This window comes from Choristoneura fumiferana, chromosome 23, assembly GCF_025370935.1.
Source record: "Choristoneura fumiferana chromosome 23, NRCan_CFum_1, whole genome shotgun sequence".
NCBI classification, from domain to species: Eukaryota; Metazoa; Arthropoda; class Insecta; order Lepidoptera; family Tortricidae; genus Choristoneura; species Choristoneura fumiferana.
The window spans coordinates 12,909,315-12,932,777 of NC_133494.1; the positions used below are offsets into that span (position 1 = coordinate 12,909,315).

The 23,463-nt window shown below is 39.1% G+C and overlaps 2 protein-coding genes across 2 annotated transcripts in view; one reads left to right on the plus strand and one right to left on the minus strand.

Moving 5' to 3' along the window:
• The window catches only part of LOC141441014 (uncharacterized), a 122,384-nt gene that overhangs the window by 41,151 nt on the left and 57,770 nt on the right, over positions 1-23,463 (plus strand). The window lies entirely within an intron of this gene.
• LOC141441244 (uncharacterized) lies at positions 1,442-7,086 on the minus strand. The gene is made up of 4 exons (XM_074105913.1): positions 6,137-7,086; positions 5,204-6,092; positions 2,980-3,691; positions 1,442-2,661 (listed from the first exon to the last, which is right to left on the minus strand). The coding sequence occupies exons 1-4, from the start codon at positions 7,084-7,086 to the stop codon at positions 1,442-1,444; spliced, it is 3,771 nt and encodes a 1,256-aa protein (XP_073962014.1).

Below are 23,463 nucleotides of genomic sequence, written 5' to 3' on the forward strand. Positions count from 1 at the left end.
AATAAAAGAAAAATACAATATGCTCTTTTTGCCGTGGCACTTTAAGACCTCTTTTAAAAAGGTTGAATTTGTTGCTTACGTTAAAATTATTTCAGGTGATGAATAGTAATTATGGTAAGTCAAGATATACTCGTAGTGAGTGCGCCTGCGGCGTTACAGTTTGTATGTTGTTTCGAATTTCAAACTGTGATCATGTAGGTAGGTAGTTTACATTAATTTTTATACCAATGCTACTCCACTGAAATAGTTTAAACGGGTCCATATCGGCTCGCATAATTATTGGAAGTCCGAATATAATGTTTGTCAGAACGATCGTTTGTCATAACTCTTTTTTCTCTGAATCCAATAATTGTTCAGAATAGTTATGCCCGATTCAGGCACAACGGCTGCGTTCAGCGTAACGCGTAGGGCCGTGTTGCACGACACGACACGTTGACCGTTTAAAATGGTCTCGCCGGAAGACCAGCGCTGGCTCCATCAAAGGAGTCCGCATTTTATGCTGAGGCGGGACCATTTCGGGCACAAGAAAATAAGTATTTTTATTTATTTTTTGTATTTTGTATTCTCATTTTATTTTATTTCACTTTATTATTATTATATATTTTTTTTTGCTGTATCAATTATTTATATTTGTGTGTCCCGAATACATTTTTTCGTTTTTTTTTTTCATTATAAAGCAAACCTAAACCAACTTATAGTTTCAGGATGACCATTTAAAATTTTCAGAAAGCTGTAATGTTTCAGTGGGAAAAAAATATGACAAATGATTCGGACAAAAATTACGGTATGACTGGAGGATGCGAACTTTGGCGCTCCCAGTTTAAACGTCTTAGATACAATATAAAAACTTACCCTTTGCTTTTTTATTGTTAATAATATGGATCGCTGATAGAAATCAAGTACGTAATATCTGCTTGAAGTCCCATTACATACAGAATTGAACTGGCTTGCGTCACGGCTTCGACCTATACCTACACAATAAGCTAGTTTCCTATTCCGTGAAATTTCAAAACCGTTTTATAGCCTTGTTTCCCTACAAAACCAGCACTGGAAGGGTTCAAATGTTTCCTACTTCAAAGAGATTTCGGTAACGTAATTGTTCACTTTACTTTCAATTTAGGTTCGGTGTAAGTGATGGGTCGAATAAAACTCGTAAATACGTGAAAATGGAAAAAAAACTTTGTGCGTGTGAGCAGTTGCAGCCTAGCGTTCGCGAAGAGATCGTCTACATAAAGTCAAGTACCGACAATGTGTCGTTTTTAGCCTGCGCATACCCACCAAATTTTTTAATATATTTATTAATAAAAGAGGAAGCTAGATGGCGTAAAAAACAACAAATTAATCGTCGCATGAAAATATTAAAATTTAAAAACTAACTTAATCTAGTAAAATTTTAACAAACATTTACATAAAACATCGCGTCGCCTACAATTCCACCCCCTTAGTGATGATGACAGTCATCACTAGAATCCATTTGTGAGGAAAGCAGGGCGACGCGAGTCACCGGTCGTCGCAACGTGCCCGTGCGAGTGCGCACGTCCACTACGCGGATGCGTCCGTCATCCCCGGGGAGTGTCGCACTCACTACACCGTGCCGCCATGAGCCACGCTCTAAGTTTGGTTCCACAAGCAAGACATAGTCTCCTATACGCAAGGCCCTACGCTCACTGGTCCACTTTTGTCGCGGTAATAATGTGGGCAAATACTCTTTTAGCCACCGCGACCAAAACATATCCGTTAAGCGTTGAGCGATCCGCCACTGCTTTCTAAGCGATAGATCCACGTCTTCATACTTACCAAAAGAGGGGCCATTGGATGATGTACCTATCAAAAAATGATTAGGTGTCAAGGCCTCGGGATAGTTAGGGTCCGTCGAAACATGGGTAATGGGACGACTGTTAACAAGGGCTTCTACTTCGGCCATTAATGTTGAAAGCGTTTCCGGTCGAGGCGCACGTTCCTTGAGTACGATCTTCAAGGCCGTTTTAAAACTGCGGACCATTCTCTCCCAGGCTCCTCCCATTTCTGGGGCTCCTGGGGGTATAAATCGCCAGTCAATCCCCCTGACGAGACCGTCACTGCATAGTGCATCTCTGTTTAAGTCTTCGATGCTGCGTTTTATCTCGGAATCGGCTCCTCGTAGGTTAGTTCCATTATCTGAGTAGATAGTGGTAGGTGTTCCTCTACGAGCTATCATTCTTCTCAACGCCATGATAGTGGCGTCCGTGGTTAGGTTCTCCGTTATTTCTACGTGAACGGCACGAATAGTTAAACACGTAAATAACATTCCGTATCGTTTTTGCCTTCCACGACCAACCGTGACTTCCATGGGTCCAAAGAAGTCGAGACCAGTAAAGGTGAACGGCCGTCGGTTGTGCTGCAGCCGGGCGGGCGGAAGGTCGGCCATGCGCTGGGGCTGCGGGGCCGCGCGCCGATACTTGCAGAACAAGCATTGCGCTGCGACGGCACGAACAGTGGGTCGGAGCCTCAAAATCCAGTAGGCCTGCCTCAACTCATTCACCACCAGTTCATGAGCTCCATGAAGAGCACGTCTGTGGTGGTACTCCACGAGCAGCCTGGTCGTCCTATGGTGACCGTCAAGGATAACAGGGCGCTTAGTTCTCTCCGGGACACCGTCAGTTTTATCCACACGGCCGCCAACTCGCAGTAAACCGCTACTATCAAGGTAAGGCGTTAAATTTAGTAACCTACTATTTTTTAATAAAGGCTTATTTTGTTTAAGACACTCTATTTCGGTGGCAAAACAATCGTGCTGACTTTTTTTTATCAATAATTCCTCTGCCTGTTTTAATAATTCATTGTCGATTCGATTATTCTTTCGTTGACATTTACGAATAAAAAATAAAACCCTCACCGTTGTCATTAGTAATCGAATCCACGATGAACTATTATTCTCATCAGGTACCGGAAGTTCGGTGATTTGTCGCGTACTTAGGACGTTAACACATTTTTGCTCACAGATAACTTCATCTGTTTGCTTAGATGTTTTAATGTCTTTGGGCCACTTAAATTCAGGTTCCTTTAAAAAATCAGGTCCCTGAAACCATAAATCCTGAAAGTTCAATGGAGGCGCATCCTCTCTGGTGGCTATATCCGCGGCGTTCAGGCGCGACGGCAGGTGGCGCCACTCGCTCGCGACGGTCAGCTCGTCAATCTCGCCGAGCCGGTGCGCGACGTACGGCTTGTAGCTTCTGGGGTCGCTGCGTATCCACTGCAGTACAGTGCTAGAATCGGTCCAGAAGTACCGCTTGTCTGCCTTCACATCCTTATGTTCGCGCTGTATCATGCTAGCCAAGCGCGCGCCAAGTAACCCTGCTTGCAGTTCAAGTCTAGGTACAGAGACTGGGCGTAAAGGCGTGACGCGGCTCTTACTAGCGACAAAACAAATCTTCACGCTTCCATCCGTACGTATAAAACGCCAATAACTGACTGCAGCGTAAGCTTGAATTGACGCGTCGTTAAATGTATGCAGCTCGGTACGCAAGGTTTTGGGCTCACTTACTACATCCTCCATGTCTGCGTAGCAGCCTGTCCATGGGCCTGAGTCAGCATAGCAGCGAGGAATGCGCAACGTAGCTAAAAGCTTTAACTCATTGAGCCACTTCACCCATTTCGTGTGCTCATCGGGCTGGATGCGGCAATTCCAATCTATACCACTGCGATGAACATTCTGAAATATTATTTTACTTTTAATAATAAAAGGAGACAAAAAACCATGAATGTCGTAAACAGACATAATAAGGCTAAGCATCTTTGCTTTAGTAGGAGGTTCACTTCCATTTAAAATCTCCTCAGGTATCCTATTAAACGACACTTGAAACCCAAACGTGTCATCGGATGGATGCCACATTAAACCTAAAGTGCGCTCAGTCGTATTCATGGATCCGTCCTTGAATTGAACAGCTGACTGCGCGAGCGCCGTGGTCGGTATATTATTTAAAACCTGTTTATCGTTACTCGACCAACCCCTTATCTCAAATCCGCCACATTTATGAATATGACTAATTTCCTTCACTAATTTAATAGCGTTAGTCGCGTCAGTAGTCGAATATAAACAGTCATCCATATAATGACTATTTACTATAACTTGCACAGCTTCCGGGTACAAGTCCTCATACTTTAACGCATTTTTGTTTTTTACATATTGCGCGATAAATGGCGAACAACAACCGCCAAATATTAAACTTTGCATTACACAAATTTTAACGGGAGCGCGCGGTGATTCTTGCCACAAAAACCTAAAAACATGTTGGTCGCTCGGGCGAATTTTAATCCTCAAAAACATGTCTTTTATATCACCTATGATAACTACTTTGTTCTCGCGAAATCGAAACATTATACCCATTAGTGAATTATACAAATCAGGACCCGTAAGCAAGTAGTCATTTAGGCATGTTCCGTTCACCTTAGAAGCCGCGTCAAAAACAAGGCGCAATTTACCCGGCTTGTTAGGGTTCTGAACCCCAAAATGTGGTAGATACCATATGCGGTGAGCCGAGAGTTCATTTTCCTTTAGCTCTCGAGCATAACCATCAGCAAACAATTTGTTTACCTCGTTCCTATACCTGTCTGCGTACGCGTCGTCTTTAAGGAATTTTCGCATTAAAGAACGTAGTCGCGAAGATGCATTTTCGAATGAATCAGGCATTATAAATACGTCCTCTCGAAATGGTAGGCCTACTTCCCACTGGTTTCCGATAAGACGCGCAGTGTCATCTAAAATGTGCAATGCCCTTACATGCTCACTATTATCACGACGTAAGGTTGAAACTCCGATGGCATCTAAAGAAAAATAATTTTTAACTAACTCGTTTAATTTAATGATATTGTTTTCTATACCTTCATTTGAGTGAGCGAGGTGGAACACATTAGCAGCGTTGGAGTGAGTGCGACCGCAATAACCATGGATAGACCAGCCTAAATTACATCTAGAAGCATAAGGTTCATTTTTGTTGCCATGAATTATTTCGAGGGGTGCAATTAAAAAGTAATTATCTTCCCCAATCAACAAACGCGGAACTACACGGCTTTTACAAACATAATCCTTTACTTCAGTTAAACGCTTGCAATTGAGTGAATTTATAACAGATAAATCTTGAATAGGTAAATTTAACTTTGACACTTTGCGTAACTTAATGTCATAACTATTTTGTCCATGTTGTCCACTGATTTGAGCACTCACCGTCGGTGCATCGGATTGATACACCTCGAGTCCGAACGCGTCGATAAACTTTATAGCACTCGAGTGTTCACTTTTGAGACCTAACTCGGTGGCTAAGTCAGAGTCAATTATAGATACCGACGCCGCATCGTCCAGCAGGGCGTAGGTCTGCACAATACCGTTAGGTCCACTTATTTGCACTGACACCACTTTTAACATTACGTGATCCGTCGACGAGGGCCTTTCGCTGCCGGAGGCGACGTGGGCCACTGTGGAGGGTCCCGCGGGCAGCGGCGGCTGGGCGGGCGGCTCCGGCTGCTCGTGCGGCGGGTCGCAGGCCGCGTCAGCTGATTGCGATGACGTAGGCTTCTGCCAGTGCAACAGGCGGTGGTGTGCGAGTCCACATTTGTCTATGTCGCACACAGGCGCGGGACATGTATTTCTATCGTGCCGTGACGTCAGACAACAATAACACAAACCGGTTTTCTTTACAAATCTCCACTTATCACGTCGCATAGCACGTTTAAATGCACGACACTCTGTTAACAAATGCTCTGATTTGGAACAAAATTTGCAGATTTTTGTATCTTCGACGGCAGTTGTAGTAAATATAGGCCGATTAGAACGAAACTTATTTTCGTCGGTTCGTTTCGCCGGTACCGTCGCAGGCGCTTGATCTGTAGGTTTTTTATTAAAATCACGTAACTGTGTCATTCCGACTAAAGACAACATCTCAGCTTCGTGCTTTAGGAATGTACCCAGTATTTCTAACCTAGGCTTGCCTTCTGCTAATTTCTGGTAGGCAAAGTCGGTCCATTTACCTATTAGTGTGCTCGGAAGCTTCGATAAAACAGCTGATGCGAGCTCGGACTGCGTAAGTAATCTTGCTGATTTAGGGCACGTATTGTTGCTATGCAGTTATTAACTTTAATAGAAAAGTTAATTAGATCGTACTGATACGTAGTAGGTAACGCAGGTAGTTTCTTGAGCTGCGTTGTCAGATTAAGAATTATGACTTCGGGTCGACCAAATCTTAATTCCAGGGCTTCCATCACAGCTGCAGGCGGAGTGTTACCGATAAGCAGGTCAGTCACTGCTTCCTTAGCGTCGCCGCGTAGTGATTTGCGAAGTCTCCACAGGTTTTCTGAGTCACTGAACTTACATATGCTTGTCGACTCATCATAGGCACTCTTAAAATGTAGCCACTCAATACTGTCACCGGTGAAATATGGTAATTCACGCGGAGTAGCAAGACGGCTGATCAGGCGATCGTCATCATGAGGTACTTCTCGTGAGGTCATCATCATTTCTCTTAAGGTAAGTGCCAGTTGCTGAATACCGTCACTAGGGACGTCGGTTCGCGGTTGCGGGCTAGGCTCGACCGGTCGACCGCTTGTCGGTTCTGCTGGTTGCTGAAGAACGCGCTGAGGTTCTTTGTAACCTTGATCCAACCATTTCTGAACATTTATGCTCGCTTGATCGGCAACTTCACTTCCGGCTTGGCTGGCTATTTCACTGGGGCAATCTTCGATATCGACTTTTGCTAAGTCAGCTTCTAGCTTCTTATTAATAAGCTCCAGGTGAATCTTTGCCTTCGCTTCAGCGGCTTCCAGCTCCAGTTGTTTGCGTCTGGCTATCGCTGAGGCGGTAGATCGCTTCGATTTTGATGACGTAACGGAGCCACCTTCAACGGACGTAAACGGCGTAGATTTTGGAGCCGTTTTCACCTTCATTTGTTCCAAATCCTTTGGCGGTGGGGCCGGTGGGCAACTATAGGTGCCAAGGTTCGGTTTCTCGACTATAGGTTCCGCGGGTTGCTGAGCCGAGGCACACGCTCTTTGTTCTAGCTCCCATTCTCGGTGCTGTTTACGCGTTAAAATTTTATTCGCCGGCGTGTTAAACATCTCACTGATTAGCGATCCGGTTCGAAGACCACTTTATTGTAAGTGATGGGTCGAATAAAACTCGTAAATACGTGAAAATGGAAAAAAAAACTTTGTGCGTGTGAGCAGTTGCAGCCTAGCGTTCGCGAAGAGATCGTCTACATAAAGTCAAGTACCGACAATGTGTCGTTTTTAGCCTGCGCATACCCACCAAATTTTTTAATATATTTATTAATAAAAGAGGAAGCTAGATGGCGTAAAAAACAACAAATTAATCGTCGCATGAAAATATTAAAATTTAAAAACTAACTTAATCTAGTAAAATTTTAACAAACATTTACATAAAACATCGCGTCGCCTACAGTTCGGAAAATCAGGTTCGACGACGAGCGAAGCCAGGATAAGTGTTGTTTAAAATATCGCCCTAATTAATTTAGCCTTTAGGAAATAGTTTGACCCCTACTACTGGTTATGTAAGATGATTACGACGGGGAACAATGGCGTTTTAGTGAACTTTTAATAGTTAGTAGAAGGTAGAACTTGCTTGCCAAGTTTCAAGTCTCTAGCTTTAGTGATTGTAGCTGTATGATGTCAGTCAGTCATGTTACCCTTTCATGTTATCAATTACCATTTAATAAAACCAGTATTTGTATCGACTTGGAGACGTCGCAGATCCGCCTGGACACTGTCCTCCCAGCGGTACCTGGGTCGCCCAACCGGGCGGCGACCAGCCGGTCGTCCCACGTACGCTCTTTTGGCAGCCCGATCCTCTCCCCATTCGTAGTAGGTGGCCGAACCAGCGAAGTCTGTGTGATTTTGTTACGCCGATGATGTTGGGTTCAGCCACCAGCTCCTGGATCTCTCTGTTTTTACGGATCCTCCACGTGCCGTCGTCTCTCTTGACAGGTCCCAGGATCTTACGCAAGTCGACGACTGGCAAGAGGCTGCGCACGATCGGGACAGATGGCGTGCTCTCGTTTCGGAGGCCAAGACCCTCTTTGGGTCCCTGAGCCAAATTAGTTAGTTAGTTAGTATTTGTATCGAGTTTACTCAGTATTTCGTGCATAAAGTAGTGAAAAAATAATGACTACCCAATTTTGAGTCATGATCCGAACAATCACTTTTATTTTCCAAACAAACCATTCACGGACGCCTTATATCCCGCGTCTATTTATATAACGTTATTATGTCTATTAGAATAATTTCTCACAACAAAACTGAATCGAATCCTGTACTTTTCTCAGTTGAAGTGTAGAATAATAACACGGCTGAGCCGTCATAATAACCTCCTGGAGACAAAATGTCCTAGTATATGAACTAAATTACATGAAAATTATATTTAATTTTGACAAAAATTACCACTTGCAGACACCTAGACTTCTGCCGAGGCGTTGCAGGTTAAAAATATATTATTATGAAGTATGTAGTTTTAAAATACAATTCCTGAAGATAATTTTGTACAAATTGGTCGTTTGTTGTCTTATTGGTGCTGTGTAATTGGGCTGATCAATTGAACAATGTTTGGTACTTGGATAAAGCTCCTTAACGGCAAGCCACGGTTGAATTGAAATAGTGCCTTTAATAAATAGCATTGTTGCTTGCTATTGTTACCCGCTGCAATTGCATTAAATTGCTAGTATGGTCTGGTAAATGACTTTCTGTTAAACTACTTGCGGCGCATCCTTCTGACAATGATGATCTTTCTGAAAGCGCAGGTAAAAGTCACAAATAAAAAAAATCTTTTGTGGCCTTATAACCGAGTAAAAGTTTTGTTTTTGACTGATTTTATATCTAACTGATCATGCACTAGATTTCATTTTAGTCGAAACATTATATAATTTTTACCTACTATAATACTTATAACGTTTTAAAATTTCATAGTCCGCGTCTAGCAACCAACCCATAGTGCTATTTCGTAAATTGATCCCATAACCACCACAGTCTCAACTTTCCAACCTCAAAATGCACACTACTTAATAACTTGTTGAAGGTAAGCAATTGCTGTGAAATCAAAAACAACACAAAAATAAGTCTTTACGATACATGTAGTAAACACCTTTATTATTGCTCTGTATCTCTACGTAAATCATAACTGATTTCAGTGATTATTTTCCTGCAGGAGAGCAGTTTTTTTTCTTGTAACACATGAATTCTTAATGTAAACCAGGCAAGGTTAGTATCTTCGTAATGGGCTACAAATTACTTGCGCTATCAAACCCCGCCGAGAGTAAAAGGTCAAGCATCCATCTTAACACACTCCATTTAACTGTACCAATTAAGGGTGACTCAATAAATTTAAAACTAAAAATAAACCGAAGCGTCGCAAAAAAGCCTGTCCTCTGATAACCGAGCCGTACCAAAAAAGTGAGCAGTATCATTAAACACACAAAATATGTTTTCCATTTAAACAGGCGCTCCGAGGCGGTTATAATTTTGTATACGCTGAGTGTTTACTCAGTAAGAAGTGCCTCGGATCGGTAACACCTGCCGCGTTTTCCCACGACAGCGTTCGGGCGTCTTCGGGCGCAGTCGGGGGCGCTCGGCTGCGTGTGCGCGGCTTGCATACAGATTACTCGGGTATTAATAACGCGCGCGCACTCTCGGCCGTCACGCGACAAAGACGTCAAACGACCCCTTTTTGTATAGAGTTAGTATGGCACAAGACGCTTGGGGCAAGCGAGTAAACTTACCTTTATATTGGTTTCGATGAAAAAAGGGTCTGTAATTCGACATACTACAGAAGTATTTCTTTTTTTCAATTACGCATTTCTACAATAAGAATGTACAGAGGTATGGTATGTAGAAGTGTATACATACTTACAGTACGAAAAAAATACCCACGCATCTGATTTTTTTCCTGAAACTGAGTTATTATATAGAAAGTACATATCTTAAAATTGTTCCGGTATGAGTATTTGTTTTCCGCCAAGTGTTGTCAGGCCGACTTGAAAGGCACGAGATATTGCATGTAAAAACTGGAATCGAGAAACTAAGTCTATCTGGAAATGTGTTACTAAAGTTTACAATAGTATTACAATTTACAAACGTGAAAAATTATTACAAAAGATGGGTAGAGTTCAAGAAGTCGGACAGCATCGGTATTTAAAATTAGTATGTCGCTGGCCTGCCCGTTGACACTTCAACTACTTAACATATTTTTCGAGCTTTACTTAACTTTAATATTTCAGCAAATTTCATATTTTGGATTCTTTGGTGCAAAGAAACTCCGAGTATAGCTCTCACCCTAGCTTGTTGAGTGACTCTGAGCCTCTCCAAGAGGTCGACAGTAACACTTTTCAAAGCCATATGTCATCACTGGCTACTTACACAGGTTGAAGACTCTGGGTCTTAAGGCACTGCGGATTTTTGGATAAGAAGACACCACAAAGTTTCGCGAACGCTGCTCATATGAGTTGGATTCTTCGGGCGACTTCTTTGTCGAAGTTGAACCTGCCTAACTAAACAATCTTTCAAAGGTAAACATAGTGACAATACCTACATCTAAATCATGCGTAAAACATAGAAAACAAAGCGTAAACGGCATATTTAAAAACCAGCTTATTATTAACCGCGATTATTATTCGACTACTTTGTTATAACTGACATCGCGCATTTATAAAAAGGTTACAGTTACTTTAAAAAGAACACAAACATTATGTTTACGCTCGGATAGCGTATAAAATGGCTTATAAATAAAGGACAATTGACAGGCGCTCGGTCCTGTTACGACAGGTTTGCCAGCCAATTACTAGGCCAAATAAAGAAAATAATATGAAACGCACGGCACCGTTACTAGTCCTGCTGGCCAGACAATATTGTGACAAATCATTCGGGCTACAAAGTCCCGTGAGCCAGGCGGCGCGCACACGAAGGTCGAGACTATATATTTTTCTTGCTATTTAGGGTTAACCTTGGCTTATCGGTGGGTAATACTTAGTAATTCGGTGATACAGCATTATAATCTTACGTTAAGCTCACAATGGTGAAATCCAAGCTATTTATATTTATACCCCTGTCAACCCGATTACAAACAGCAAAACGGACATCTGCCATCGATTTTATAGATTGCATTTCCTCATAGTGAGATCTGTGTAAGATGAGATCTTAGGTATCACCGAATAACCAAGTATCACCGATGAAGTCAAGGTTTGCCAAGTAGCTATCTGCTTAAAGTACAATTCAATAGAATCTGTCAATTTTCTACATATTTAAGACACCCTATCGTGGGCACACTTGATTATATATGTCCCTGTTGTTGCAATTATCATCTAAAAGAAATCAAAAAAGAATAATAGTCACATCACAAAGCCTTAGGCAGCCCGGTGTTTAAATTAGTAGGCTGGAAGTGTCTACAGGATTGTCAGATTCTATTGAATTGGAGTTTAGTTAAACATGATGTTGATTAAATGTGCGTGTTTATATGTATGATATATGTATGTGTAGATGTATTTTTGTTGCGTTTTAATATTTTGATCAACTGTTGATGCACCACCTGCTGTAAACTAGTCCTTCCTTCTTTTTTTGTATTGTATTTTATTGAATAACTGAAAACCTGAAACTAGTCCGTTCAGAATCGAGAGTCGAATCAATCAATTTTAAAGAATGTTTGTATACTTTTTCAAATTGGTTTTTTACTGTGCCCAGTATAAAAGTTACGAATGCGGCACACATACACCAATTAAATGTCTTAGCAAGTTTGCATAATATTTATTAGAAACTGGCCATTTTTTCAGTTTAATACCTATTCTCTCTAAAACGGCAAAACGCAACTAACAAGTGACTAATTATGCGTGTAGAGTTAGAAATCAAGTTGAATGACTTACCAAAACATACGAATATATATTTAAATAATTAAGGAAGGTATTTAAAAATAAATACAATAAAGTAAATATTAAAATATTCAGTATATTAATTAACATTGTATATAATGCCTAGAACCTTGACGGGACTCTACTCTTTGTAGAGCACTAAAAATCATTATTAGGTACGCTGCTGGACTTAATAAAACATTTTGCGTTTTCATACGTGATTACCTCAATATGGGTAATTAAGTACATGTGTACCAATAAAAAAATATAAAGTAAAGTTCTTAAATTTATTTTTAGAAAAAATATAAAATTGAGTGCACATTCGACGGGTTCGGAACCGTCGAAAGAAGAACGTTCAAAAATTCAAAATAATAATTAATAACGGGCGATGTATATAATGAATTTCATAATAATATAATATAATTTTGCGCGAAATTATTAATAATTATTATTATTTTTATTATTATTTTTATTCGACTGGATGGCAAACGAGCAAGATAAACTTTTTTGATTGTGCGATCTACAGATTAGTTTAGGTTAGCTTAGAATTACTGCATATTAATCCCGCAATGTTGACTATTTCTGAGAAAATTGCATTATATCAAATGATCATTACATCATTACATATACTCAGCAGCACAAAATTTGGCCCAACCTTCATACAAAATTACCGATTCTGCATACATTTTGATTTCTGCATAGATTTTTTGCCGCTTGCTTGCCCTTTGAAAACATGTATAAAATTATTAAAGACCCATTATTGCAGTGCCAGAACATAACCTTTTAAATATTAAAATACATTTTTATTAAGTACATGCACGAGTATATGCAAAAATAAAACTAAGTCATGCGACAAGATACTAGCAGTTGTCTGATAAATAAATCGTAATTTTTAATGTCTTATAAACACTTCGCGTCAGACGTTAGCACTTATTCTTAAACGGCTTACTTTTATTAAGTTATAAAAAATATAAGTAGGCAATTAAATAAATGAATTTATTGTTATTTTCGTACCTCTACAGACTTCACTCGTATTCATAAATTAAAAACGTTAATATTTTATAGTTGTAAACAAATGTGTGTAGTTACAGAGTTACAGCTAAGAATTGGCGAAAATATTGCACCACTGAAACAGAATGGCTATAAAATATTAATTTTAATTATTATAATAATTCAAGTTCTGAAACTACTTCTTCGAAGGTCTCGGGCTATAAAGATTACATTGCGGTGTTACCATCTATGAAAAAGCGATTTAAATAGTTTTTAATATATGCAAGGTTGAAACTGACATGGTTTTTAATGAGACTATAAAAATCATGCTATTATCAATATTTAAAAACTAGTGTGATAAAATACACCGGTTAAGTTCGAGTCAGGGACACACACAGAGGGTTCTGTGCAGTCACTCCATGTGACGCATTTTAGAGGGAGTGATGTTACGGGCCTCAACTCCCGCAGTTTGACGAGCTATATCTTTGTAATTTTTTGTTTGATTGAAAAATAAATACGTGTGTAATAAATATTGTTAGCTCTAAATCTAAGTTATCAATTTAACCTGCCTCCGGATTCTATGTGCACAGAATCACATTGTTTCCAGAAATTCAGGTGGTTGGACCTTGTGCAAGGTCCGCCCGGATTGTTACCAAAACCTTGCTCGCTAATCCTGCCGTGAAGCAGCGGTGCTTGCACTGTTGTGTTTCGGCGTGGAGAGTAAGACAGCCGGTAAAATTACTGGCACTTGAGGTATCCCATCTTAGGCTTCTAGGTTGGCAACGCATCTGCAATACCCCTGGTAACCACTGTAAAAGTCAACGTTTCATATTTTTTCATTTCGTCGAATATTCATTACCTGGAATGATTAGAATGAGTATTTTTAAATCACCGATTTTTAATTTCTGGAAATATTATTTAAGATATTGTTTATTTGGCAAATATTCATTTCATATTTAATTATTTCATACTTTTTTTAATGTCGGAAATGTTACATCTTAGAATATTATTTAAATATTTATCTTTTCACAACTTCAATGATTTTTTTGAAGTCGCAGTTGTAATGTACTTTTCTAGTAGCGATTTATTATTTTTGGGGTCGCAGTTCTAACCTAAACCGAACCTACTTTCCTGGTAGCGATTTATTTTTGTTGGGGTAGCAGTTCTAACCTAACCTAACCTACTTTCCTGGTAGCGATATATTTTTGTTGGGGTCGCGGTTCTAACCTTAACTACTTGCCTGGTAGCAATGTATTTTTGTTGGGGTCGCAGTTTTAAGGCGCGCTTATAGAAGAATTTTCGGTATTTGAGGGGGTGAAGCAGACGACGCGGTGGAGGCGAATGCGGGGCGACTCGCGTGTCTGTCACGCAGCCCGTTGACGGCCTTATTCTGTTTGTAACCGTATTCTGGTTAATGTGAATTCCGGATTTTTCCTTAAAATTATAATTACACATTTTTTTGGTTTAATAAAGAAAATCTTCGTTTAATATGAATAGTCTTGGTAATAAACAATTTATTTATGCCTCTTCATGCCCACAGTTTGATTTGTAACGTAGGTAATGGATAGACATTTAGACTGAATAGGTCGATAGATAGATATGACAGATGGCATGCTCTTGTTTCGGAGGCCAAGACCCTCTTTGGGTCCCTGAGCCAAATTAGTTAGTTAGATAGCTTATTAGTCTGGTCAACATTTAGGATACTTTATGTTACGGAAAATAAATATTTTTGGATATAATAAAAAATTGCTCTAAATCGGATTCCCCGCGGACGCAGTCGACGGCAACAATTAGTTTTAAATTAATTTATAGCTCTTCCAAAATTGTCTGGAGCATGAAGCGATGCTTTTCTTATTTTCATGACTTGAGAAGTATGGATATGTAGGAGAAAGTTATTTATCTTCAGTCAGAGGAGATTCCAAGTTGATTGTCTGGAGCATGAAGCGATGTTTTCGCTATTTCGTCGCTTGAAAAGTATAGATATGTAGAAGAAAGTTCTTTTTCTTCAGTCAGAGGAGGTTCTACAGTTATTTTTCATGAAGATTCTTTTTACCTTAGTGGCATTCCCCGAGCTCGACGGGAATCAACAATTTCGGGTAGTAACCAGTCCATATAAAATGAAATTAGTTTTGTCTTTCATTTTTTTCCCCAAAATGTATCATCTATAAGTATGATTACTGTTTTGAGGTGATGATTTTCACCACTCCACACAGCAAATATACACTGTGCTCAACACGTGACATGGAGACCTTGGATCTGGTCATACCAGTTACCATTTTTGTTAATTTCAGTAGTTTTAGTTTCCTTTTCATAATTCTACATCTGAATTTCGTTTTCTTTGATACCTTTTTCAAGTCCATTTCTAAAGGCTACACTTCAACCGGGCACTTTATTTCACTTTTACTTAAAGATGATACATTTTGGGAGAAAAAATTAAAGACAAACTAATTTCAAAATTGAAAATACAAACTGAAATATAGATGCACAGAAAAACCAGAAAATAAGACCAGCACTGGAAATCGAACCCAGGTCCTCGGTATTCCGTACCGCGTGCTATACCGCTACACCACTGCTGGTCCACCAGCAGTGACCAGCAGTGGTGGTTGACCGGCAGTGGTGTAGCGGTATAGCACGCGGTACGGAATACCGAGGACCTGGGTTCGATTCCCAGTGCTGGTCTTATTTTTCTGGTTTTTCGGTGCATCTATATTTCAGTTTGTATTTTCAATTTAGGTTTTACGGGATGACCGTAAGAGAAAAACAAATTGGAATGGAAATAAAATATAAAAAGATTCCAAAAAACCAATCTTGATTTACGTGAAGGTAAATTACAAATCGAAGTCCCTATAATAAATAAGTCGCTGATAAGGTAGGCGGTAGGCGTCGTAATGTACGGTCTGGTACACACGGACCGCATTCCAATTGCAATCCGGCTGTAAAATGGCAGAACTACATCAGAACTGCGTAAGAACTGCACTCCGACTGCCTAAAATGGCAGTTGGAATGCAGTCCTCTGACAGTCGGGTCCAGTGCTGGTGCAGTTGTACTAACTGCGCAATAACTGCATCCAAACTCCCATTTTGCAGCCGGAATGCAGTTGGAGTACTTACATGTTTTTGTCAATAATTTACTAGTGCAACCAAGTGCAACCATCTTATTTTATTAAAATAATTTATGTTAAATAACTTGGCTGAATGCAAGATATTACCTTTGCCTGCAAAAAAGTGAGAAAATCTAAACTTAGATCGAAACTGTTGCATCTACTATCAGAAATGTCAGTGAAACTGTCAAAGGGATCAAGCAGGGCTACTACGAAACTCGAAACTAGAAGTTCGTGTCATGCGGTCCCTCTGACACTTATACTATTTAATACGAGAGCGAGAGGGACGGTACGATACGAACTTCGAGTTTCGAGTTTCGTAGTAGCCGCAAGGTTCGCCGCATGTTCGCCGTGAGTAGTATAGGTTATACAACGTGCCTACAATTTTGTATGGCAGTCGCGGTAGAATCTGGACGAAGCCGTCCGCGTCCGTGAGCAGCCGAGGCCCGCGCCAACAAGCTTGCGGTCGTAGTACGTATGTGAAATCCGCTCAGCAGGGCTGCTACGAAACTCGAAGATCGTGGGTTGCGGTCCCTCTGACACTTATACTATTTAATACGAGAGCGAGAGGGATGGTACGATACGAACTTCGAGTTTCGAGTTTCATAGTAGCCGCAAGGTTCGCCGCATGTTCGCCGTGAGTAGTATAGGTTTATACAACGTGCCTACAATTTGTATGGCAGTCGCGGTAGAATCTGGACGAAGCCGTCCGCTTCCATGAGCAGCGAGGCCCGCGCCAACCAGCTTGCGGTCGTAGTACGAATGTGAAATCCGCTCAGCAGTGCTGCTACGAAACTCGAAGATCGTGGGTTGCGGTCCCTCTGACACTTATACTATTTAGTACGAGATCGAGAGGGACCGCACGACACGAACTTCGAGTTTGGAGTTTCGTAGTAGCCCTGCTGACTCGGCCCGACTCCGGCCGGTCGATTAGTGTGTGGTAGGTAATTCGTTTAGGTACTCTAATGCTTCTCATATGTGCTCTGAGTTCACTTATGCGTTTCCTCTTTCGCTTAACTTTTTTAATACTGCGAATTACCCATATTATTTGCTCTCAAAAGTAGTACTAGCGCGTTAGAAAAATGTGCACAGGTCCGTCGTCGACTACGTACACGCGTGTACTGGCGACTGGGAAATACTTGGCCGCCGCCGCGCGCTAGAACCGTTTTATTTTGCCAAAAACGAAATAAACTGGTATGATTGATGTACTCAACCTATTGAAAATCTATGAAGCATAAATCTAAATCTACTAAAAACTATTTAATAAAGCAAATTTTGTGTTGATGTTCATAATAGTTTTTATAATATTTGGTTTAACGTGTAAACGAAGGCTCTTTTTCAAAAAAATAATCTATCGAGGTTTTTGTCAGCAATCGTGTTTTTGATGAAGTCAAAAACTAGCTAATAGACTGAAAATATACATATAAAAAAATTGCAGTTGTAAGTATTGTGTAAGTATATTTTAAATATTTTCTAAAATTGTAGTTTTCACTACGTACAGCGCCTTAACCTAACCTAACCTACTTTCCTGGAAGCGATGTACATGTTTTTGTCGGAGTCGCAGTTCTAACCTAACCTAACCTACTGTCCTGGTAGCGATTTATTTTTGTTGAGGTCGCAGTTTTAACCTAACCAAAACTATTTTTATAATAATAGTTAATATCATCATCTCAGCCTATATACGTCCTACTGCAGGACACAGGCCTCCTCTCGGAATGAGAGGGCTTGGGCAAAAGTAACTATATTCATTTTATTTTTCCGAAGAATACACGCCTTCAAATTTGCTACAAAATATGCAAAAGATGCAGAATTCAATCTTGAATCAGTAAAACTAGTAGAATATTATTGTTATAATATGTAATCAACTATGAAATAAAAGTTTTTATAATAATACGTCGATGAAATAAACAGCGATATTTAGTTGTTGTGTCTCATGAATAGTTGATGAAATGTATTTTTAAGCAAATAATAATCCTTGTACTGTTGATCTAATAATTGTTTTAATATGTAATGACTATTCGATGACGTGAAATTACTCCAAGAGAAAATTATTAGTATTGAATATTCGATATATCGTTTTCGATGAAATTAAATTCGATAATTAGTTTATCAAAATTTTAAAAGGCACCCCATCTGCACAAATATCGCCTAAACTTGTACTCACGTGATAATTTTAAATATTTTATTTTTGAATATATCATTTTACATGAAAGTTGAAATGTTTTTTTTATTGAAGAAGATTACGAAACCAATAACATTGCAGCACAAGTAAGTTATTCCTTAGCCCATATTTTTCCTATGTCCAGCTTCCTAGATGCCAATTTTATTTCAAATAGCCGTTTTGGCGCGAACGAGTTATAAACATGCGCACATTCACAACTCTTCCCAATTAGGTACTGGTTGTTTTTCGTGGCTTCGTCTGTGAATTTTTTATTGCTTTCTCGCAATTTCCCAGGGCAAGAACTATCATATGTCCTTCCCAGGGTCTCGAATTGTTTCATCGTGAATAGGTAACAGACAGACAGAGATACTGATGCAGTAGGATTTATAGCGCTACAAAATAAAGCACGCTTATTCACAGTTGAATTAACTGCCTACAAAAACCATGATGATGATGATGATGTGATCCTGTTATCCCTCACTAGGGACATAGGGCTCGTAGAAGAGTTTTCCATTTGGCTCGATCTTGCGCGGCTTCTTCCAGCTCTTCCCAGCCGAGACCAATTGAGCCAGCCTCCTTCTCAACTGATTGCCTCCACGTGGTCCGAGGACGTCCTGGCCGAAACAAAAACCATAGGGTGTTTAAAATATTCATCGGTATGATAGCCCTGACATCACAACTGCATTCTTTTCCCATACCCCAAAGTGTTAATTAAAGATTGGATGCTGTTATTACGGTGACATCGTGTGCGCGCAGCCTTACCTCAACACCTGCTCGAGTCTCCCACGGTATGACTACACTTTGTTTTATTTTTTAACATGTTTTTGCATATTAACAGAACCACTTTCCTTCCAATTTTGCAAATTTTAAGGCACGTTCGAGCTTGAAAGGTCGTTGGGGAATTTACTTATCGTAATTACTGGCCTGCACGTATGTAGTTAACATTGATTGTTATTCTTGGTGTTATAGAATGTTAAATGTTAACATACAGTTAATTTACTTTACCAAAAGCTATCTGAAATCTTAATCTACACAAGGCCGGATTTAGAGGTTTGGGAGCCTCAGGATAACGAAGGAGCGGAAACAAGAGTGTTAGAAAAATAAACGGAAAAGTTAATCTCATCGAAATTTGTAGGCCTTGTGGAGGCTCGGTTCGGAGGCTGTAGTCTCCTCCCCTGAATTTACATATTTTTAACAAAAATTACGTCGTGAAAGACAAGGGATTTCCATGAGGAAGTTTGCCCATATTTCTGGTTTATGTGCCAGAGAGTGACATAGGCTACTTTTTATCCCGGAAAAATGCACACAGTTCCCGAGGGGATTCCACGCGGGCGAAGCCGCGCGCATAAGCTAGTTTTACTCATAAAATAACATTACAATATACATAGCTTACTTAAAATGACATGACAGGGTTTTCATTTAGACTTAGTTTTATAAACAGCAATTCACTACAATTACGAGTATATGAGGCTTACATAGTTTCGCGAAAATGTTTTTCAAGTAAAGTTTTGTACGAAGTTAACTTACATCGATCAATAAAGTTCGGTGTAAGCACTTTTATGCAAGCGATCATTGTAACGTTAAACTGAACCCGTGTACAGTCCGCTCCGCTCACGGTATAAATTATGGGCTTAAGAACGTGAGAGGCAAATAATTGACGCATATGTGGCGTTGGAGACGTATGCTTGCAGGGTCATTGACTCCTATCCATACTGAAGAACTGTAAAGGAGAGGCTATCATCATAATGAGATCTCATATCCTCTGATACTTCTGGCATGGGATTCGACATGGCAAGCGCTCTATAGAGTGACTTGTAGGCCAGCGGAAGGTCATTGGAAAAGAAACAAGAGGACGTTCTCCTATATGTACGCTGGACTGACCAGATAAAAGTCATAACAAATACTCCTCTCAACACTTGCGCCAGAGACGCAACGGCCAGGGGCAATTGGCGTAGAATGTGACCACGACGTTAATCGTTTATCGCTAATATACTAGCTTGTATTTTGTACTGCAATCGGTCCCAGATACTAGATATAATTTATTCACTTTTTTTCTAAATTAGGTCAATGACTTAAAAATCTATCTACACTTATAATCTATTTCTATATCAGGTACAGTTGTGGTCACACGAGATCTCTACTAAAAGCTAATAAGACAAAGAAATAGCTAATCTGCGCGCCTACATTTTCATACCAGTTAAACCTGAAAAAAACCATGGCATGTAGCCAAGAATTTTTATTACCGCCTATAATGATTCAAGAAACCTCGAAATAGATTAGCGTGCGGGTAAACATTAATTAGATATACAGGTTCTGCATCTGACAGGTAATAGTGGGATGATTAGTTCTAGAAAATAAGCAATTATGATGAATTATGATTGCGTATCGATTTTCAAAACCACAATATTAAAGTTGCGTTTCAAGTGGTCTTAAATGATGTAAAAAATAGGAACAGTGTATTTTAACAGGTTATTTAACAGATTAATTAAATAAAATATCAATTGTTTTGCTAACGATGTTTTATTGAAAACTAAACAGAAATAGGTACTTAGGTATGTATGTTTGTAAACTCTTTGGTGCATCAAAATAGTAAGTAATAGTATGCCACTGTGACGTACTGTGAAATGGTTCCGTGGTAGGTCAAGAATTGAAGTCCTTGACCATACTAGGCCGCAAACTTAGATAATGCCGCAAATGACTCTTTTACATGTCACTTTTATATACCACTTACCAGCTTTCGCAAAGATAATCATTGGCAAGAAGAATGCGTCGCATGAAACTTAAAAAGTACCTAACTACATAGGTACTTATTATAAAGATGAGGTTGTTGTTATGAAGAGAACTTTTTGAGTTCTCCTTGGAGCAGTTTCTTGACTGGGAACATAATTTGTTAGTTTCAATGAAATCATTAGGTAGGTACTTTTAGTTTTTTGTAGGAAAGTATCTAATATTTTTTAATGTCTTTATCCGTTATTGCGACAATAGTCTCGACGGACATACAGACACACGCAAGCACAGACAAAAAATATAATGAACTCTTGTAGAGTTCTATTTTTTTCTTACCTATAAAAAAATTCTTTGCGAGTAGTTATTAATGTCATAAATTGGAAGAGTAGAGCTTTCAGCCAATATGATGTTAAATCTCTAAATATATCGTACAAAAATCAACACAGTAAGGCTCGGCTCTAGAGAAGGCGTACCTTCTTTCAGACCACGCCTACTTAAATTACTTTCTAATGCAATCTAAAAACAAACACTCTTCAAAAATTTAGACACATTTTTACTAAAGCATTGTAAGATTAGTATAAACACGGTCCGGCTACTTTAGAAAATTCGTACATTTCTCAACTCTTGCTACAAAACTTTTCCATTGCTACCTAACGGAAAAACCCATAGGCCATCCTCCGGCTGTGATTGGTGCTCCGTTAGCCAATAGAAACGTTAACAGCCCATAGGCGTTGCGCGCGCACGCCCTCTTAGTTCTATTTTTGAATTTCAATAGAGATGAGTTCTAACTAACACGGCTTTACTATTTGCACGTCTAAAGATACCTAAATCTCAACGCGTAGTTTGAAATTCAAGCTTAAGAAGACTAAATACGACTTGAAGTAGTGGATATGTAATAGAACTTACAGGTATAAGAGATGGGTTTTTATTCCGAGTGCGTTTTGTAACGATCTTGAGTGTAAGTTGAATAGGCTTTGTAAATATATAAAGAAAGAAAGAAAATACATTTATTTAACGCCATAAAACAAACATAGAACAGATAAAGACATACATGACGCTAAATAGGTCCCCACTCAGCATAATATGACATGTCAACTTGTTTAACTTTAGTTTTAAATGCTTTTATGTCTGGCTAAGTACCTACTTGAAATGACTAAGCGATAGTCAATATCGAGGATAGGTAACTATTGAAAGAGCGAGACTAAATTCTTTAGCTGAGTTTATTTTTAACCCCCAAAAAGAGGGGTGTTGTAAGTTTGACCGTGGCATCGTAGATCTCAAACGGATGGATCGATTTCGATGTGGTTTTTTTACGTGAAAGCGAGTTTCCTTTAGGTTGTTTTTTAGCTATATTTGGTAAAAACGGTTCAGCCATTTTTGAGATATTGAACTTAGAAATGACAATATCGGGGTTTTTAAATATTTTTAACTTAGATTATCGTTACATCATAAATACCTAACCCACCAAACTTCTAGGGAACATTCACACACTTTTATAATTATTAACTGGAAAGTAGGTACCTAGGTAAATAATTATGTGACATGGGGAAAGTTTTCACATCCATACTAATAGGTATTAGAAATGTGTGTGTGTTTGTATGTTTGTCCGTCTTTCACGTCGAAACGAAGCGAAGGATTGACGTGATTTTTGGCATAGTTTTCTAATATGTATTTCCTTTGACTTTTGATTTTGTCTGAAAAAGAAAAAAATGACTTTCTGCCAAGTAAAAAAATGATTTTCCGAAAGCGCTGGTAGTATAAAAAAGTAACACGTAAAAGAGCTCTTTGTGGCCTACTTACAGAGGAAACATTTAGATTTTTGTGCTAGCAAAAAATTCTGGTTGCATTAAAAACATGCTCTTGATTTAAGTACTTACCTACCTAGTTCTAGTGATAGTAAATATCTACTTATCTACCAGCGCCAACTTAAAGTAAAGAGACCCTTCAATAAAAAAATAACGCTCATACATAAACCTATGCATATTTTAATAGTAATAAGATATTACGAACTGTCTGCTTACATATTATACCTATTTCTTTTCATGTCTACATTAGGTACAGGTAAAGATACACACTATCTCGAAAATAAATTAAAATCCCATCTCAACTTACCGGTTGATTAAATATAACAGTTTAATAAACAAATGCAACCGATTTGAATTGATTAATAATGAAACTCGAAAGATATAGATGATTACCAATGACTAAAGGTAACTTTACGAATGTCATATTGTTATCTTCAGCTACTCATTTAAACTGAACTTAAAGCCGCAACAAATAAGAGTGATTTTGCTATTACGATTAGACAAACATACGAGCTTAAGATACGTAGTTGTCTGTAAAAAATCTTATGAATAAATCAATAAGTGAGTATCATTTATTTAGGCACCAAAAGCAACGCCCACTTGATCCTCAAATAAGTTATTAACTGTGTTTATATTTTAAAGGCAATGAATAACAGTTTTAAATTGATTTGTTTGTTTCTTTATTTTGTTTGGAACAGCATAAGTACATAATATTACAAAGTACAGTAATACACAAATTATTATTATTACAAAGGCCAAAACAATTTCCAATACCCAGCTAATAGCAGATATGTTCAAAAAGCAGAG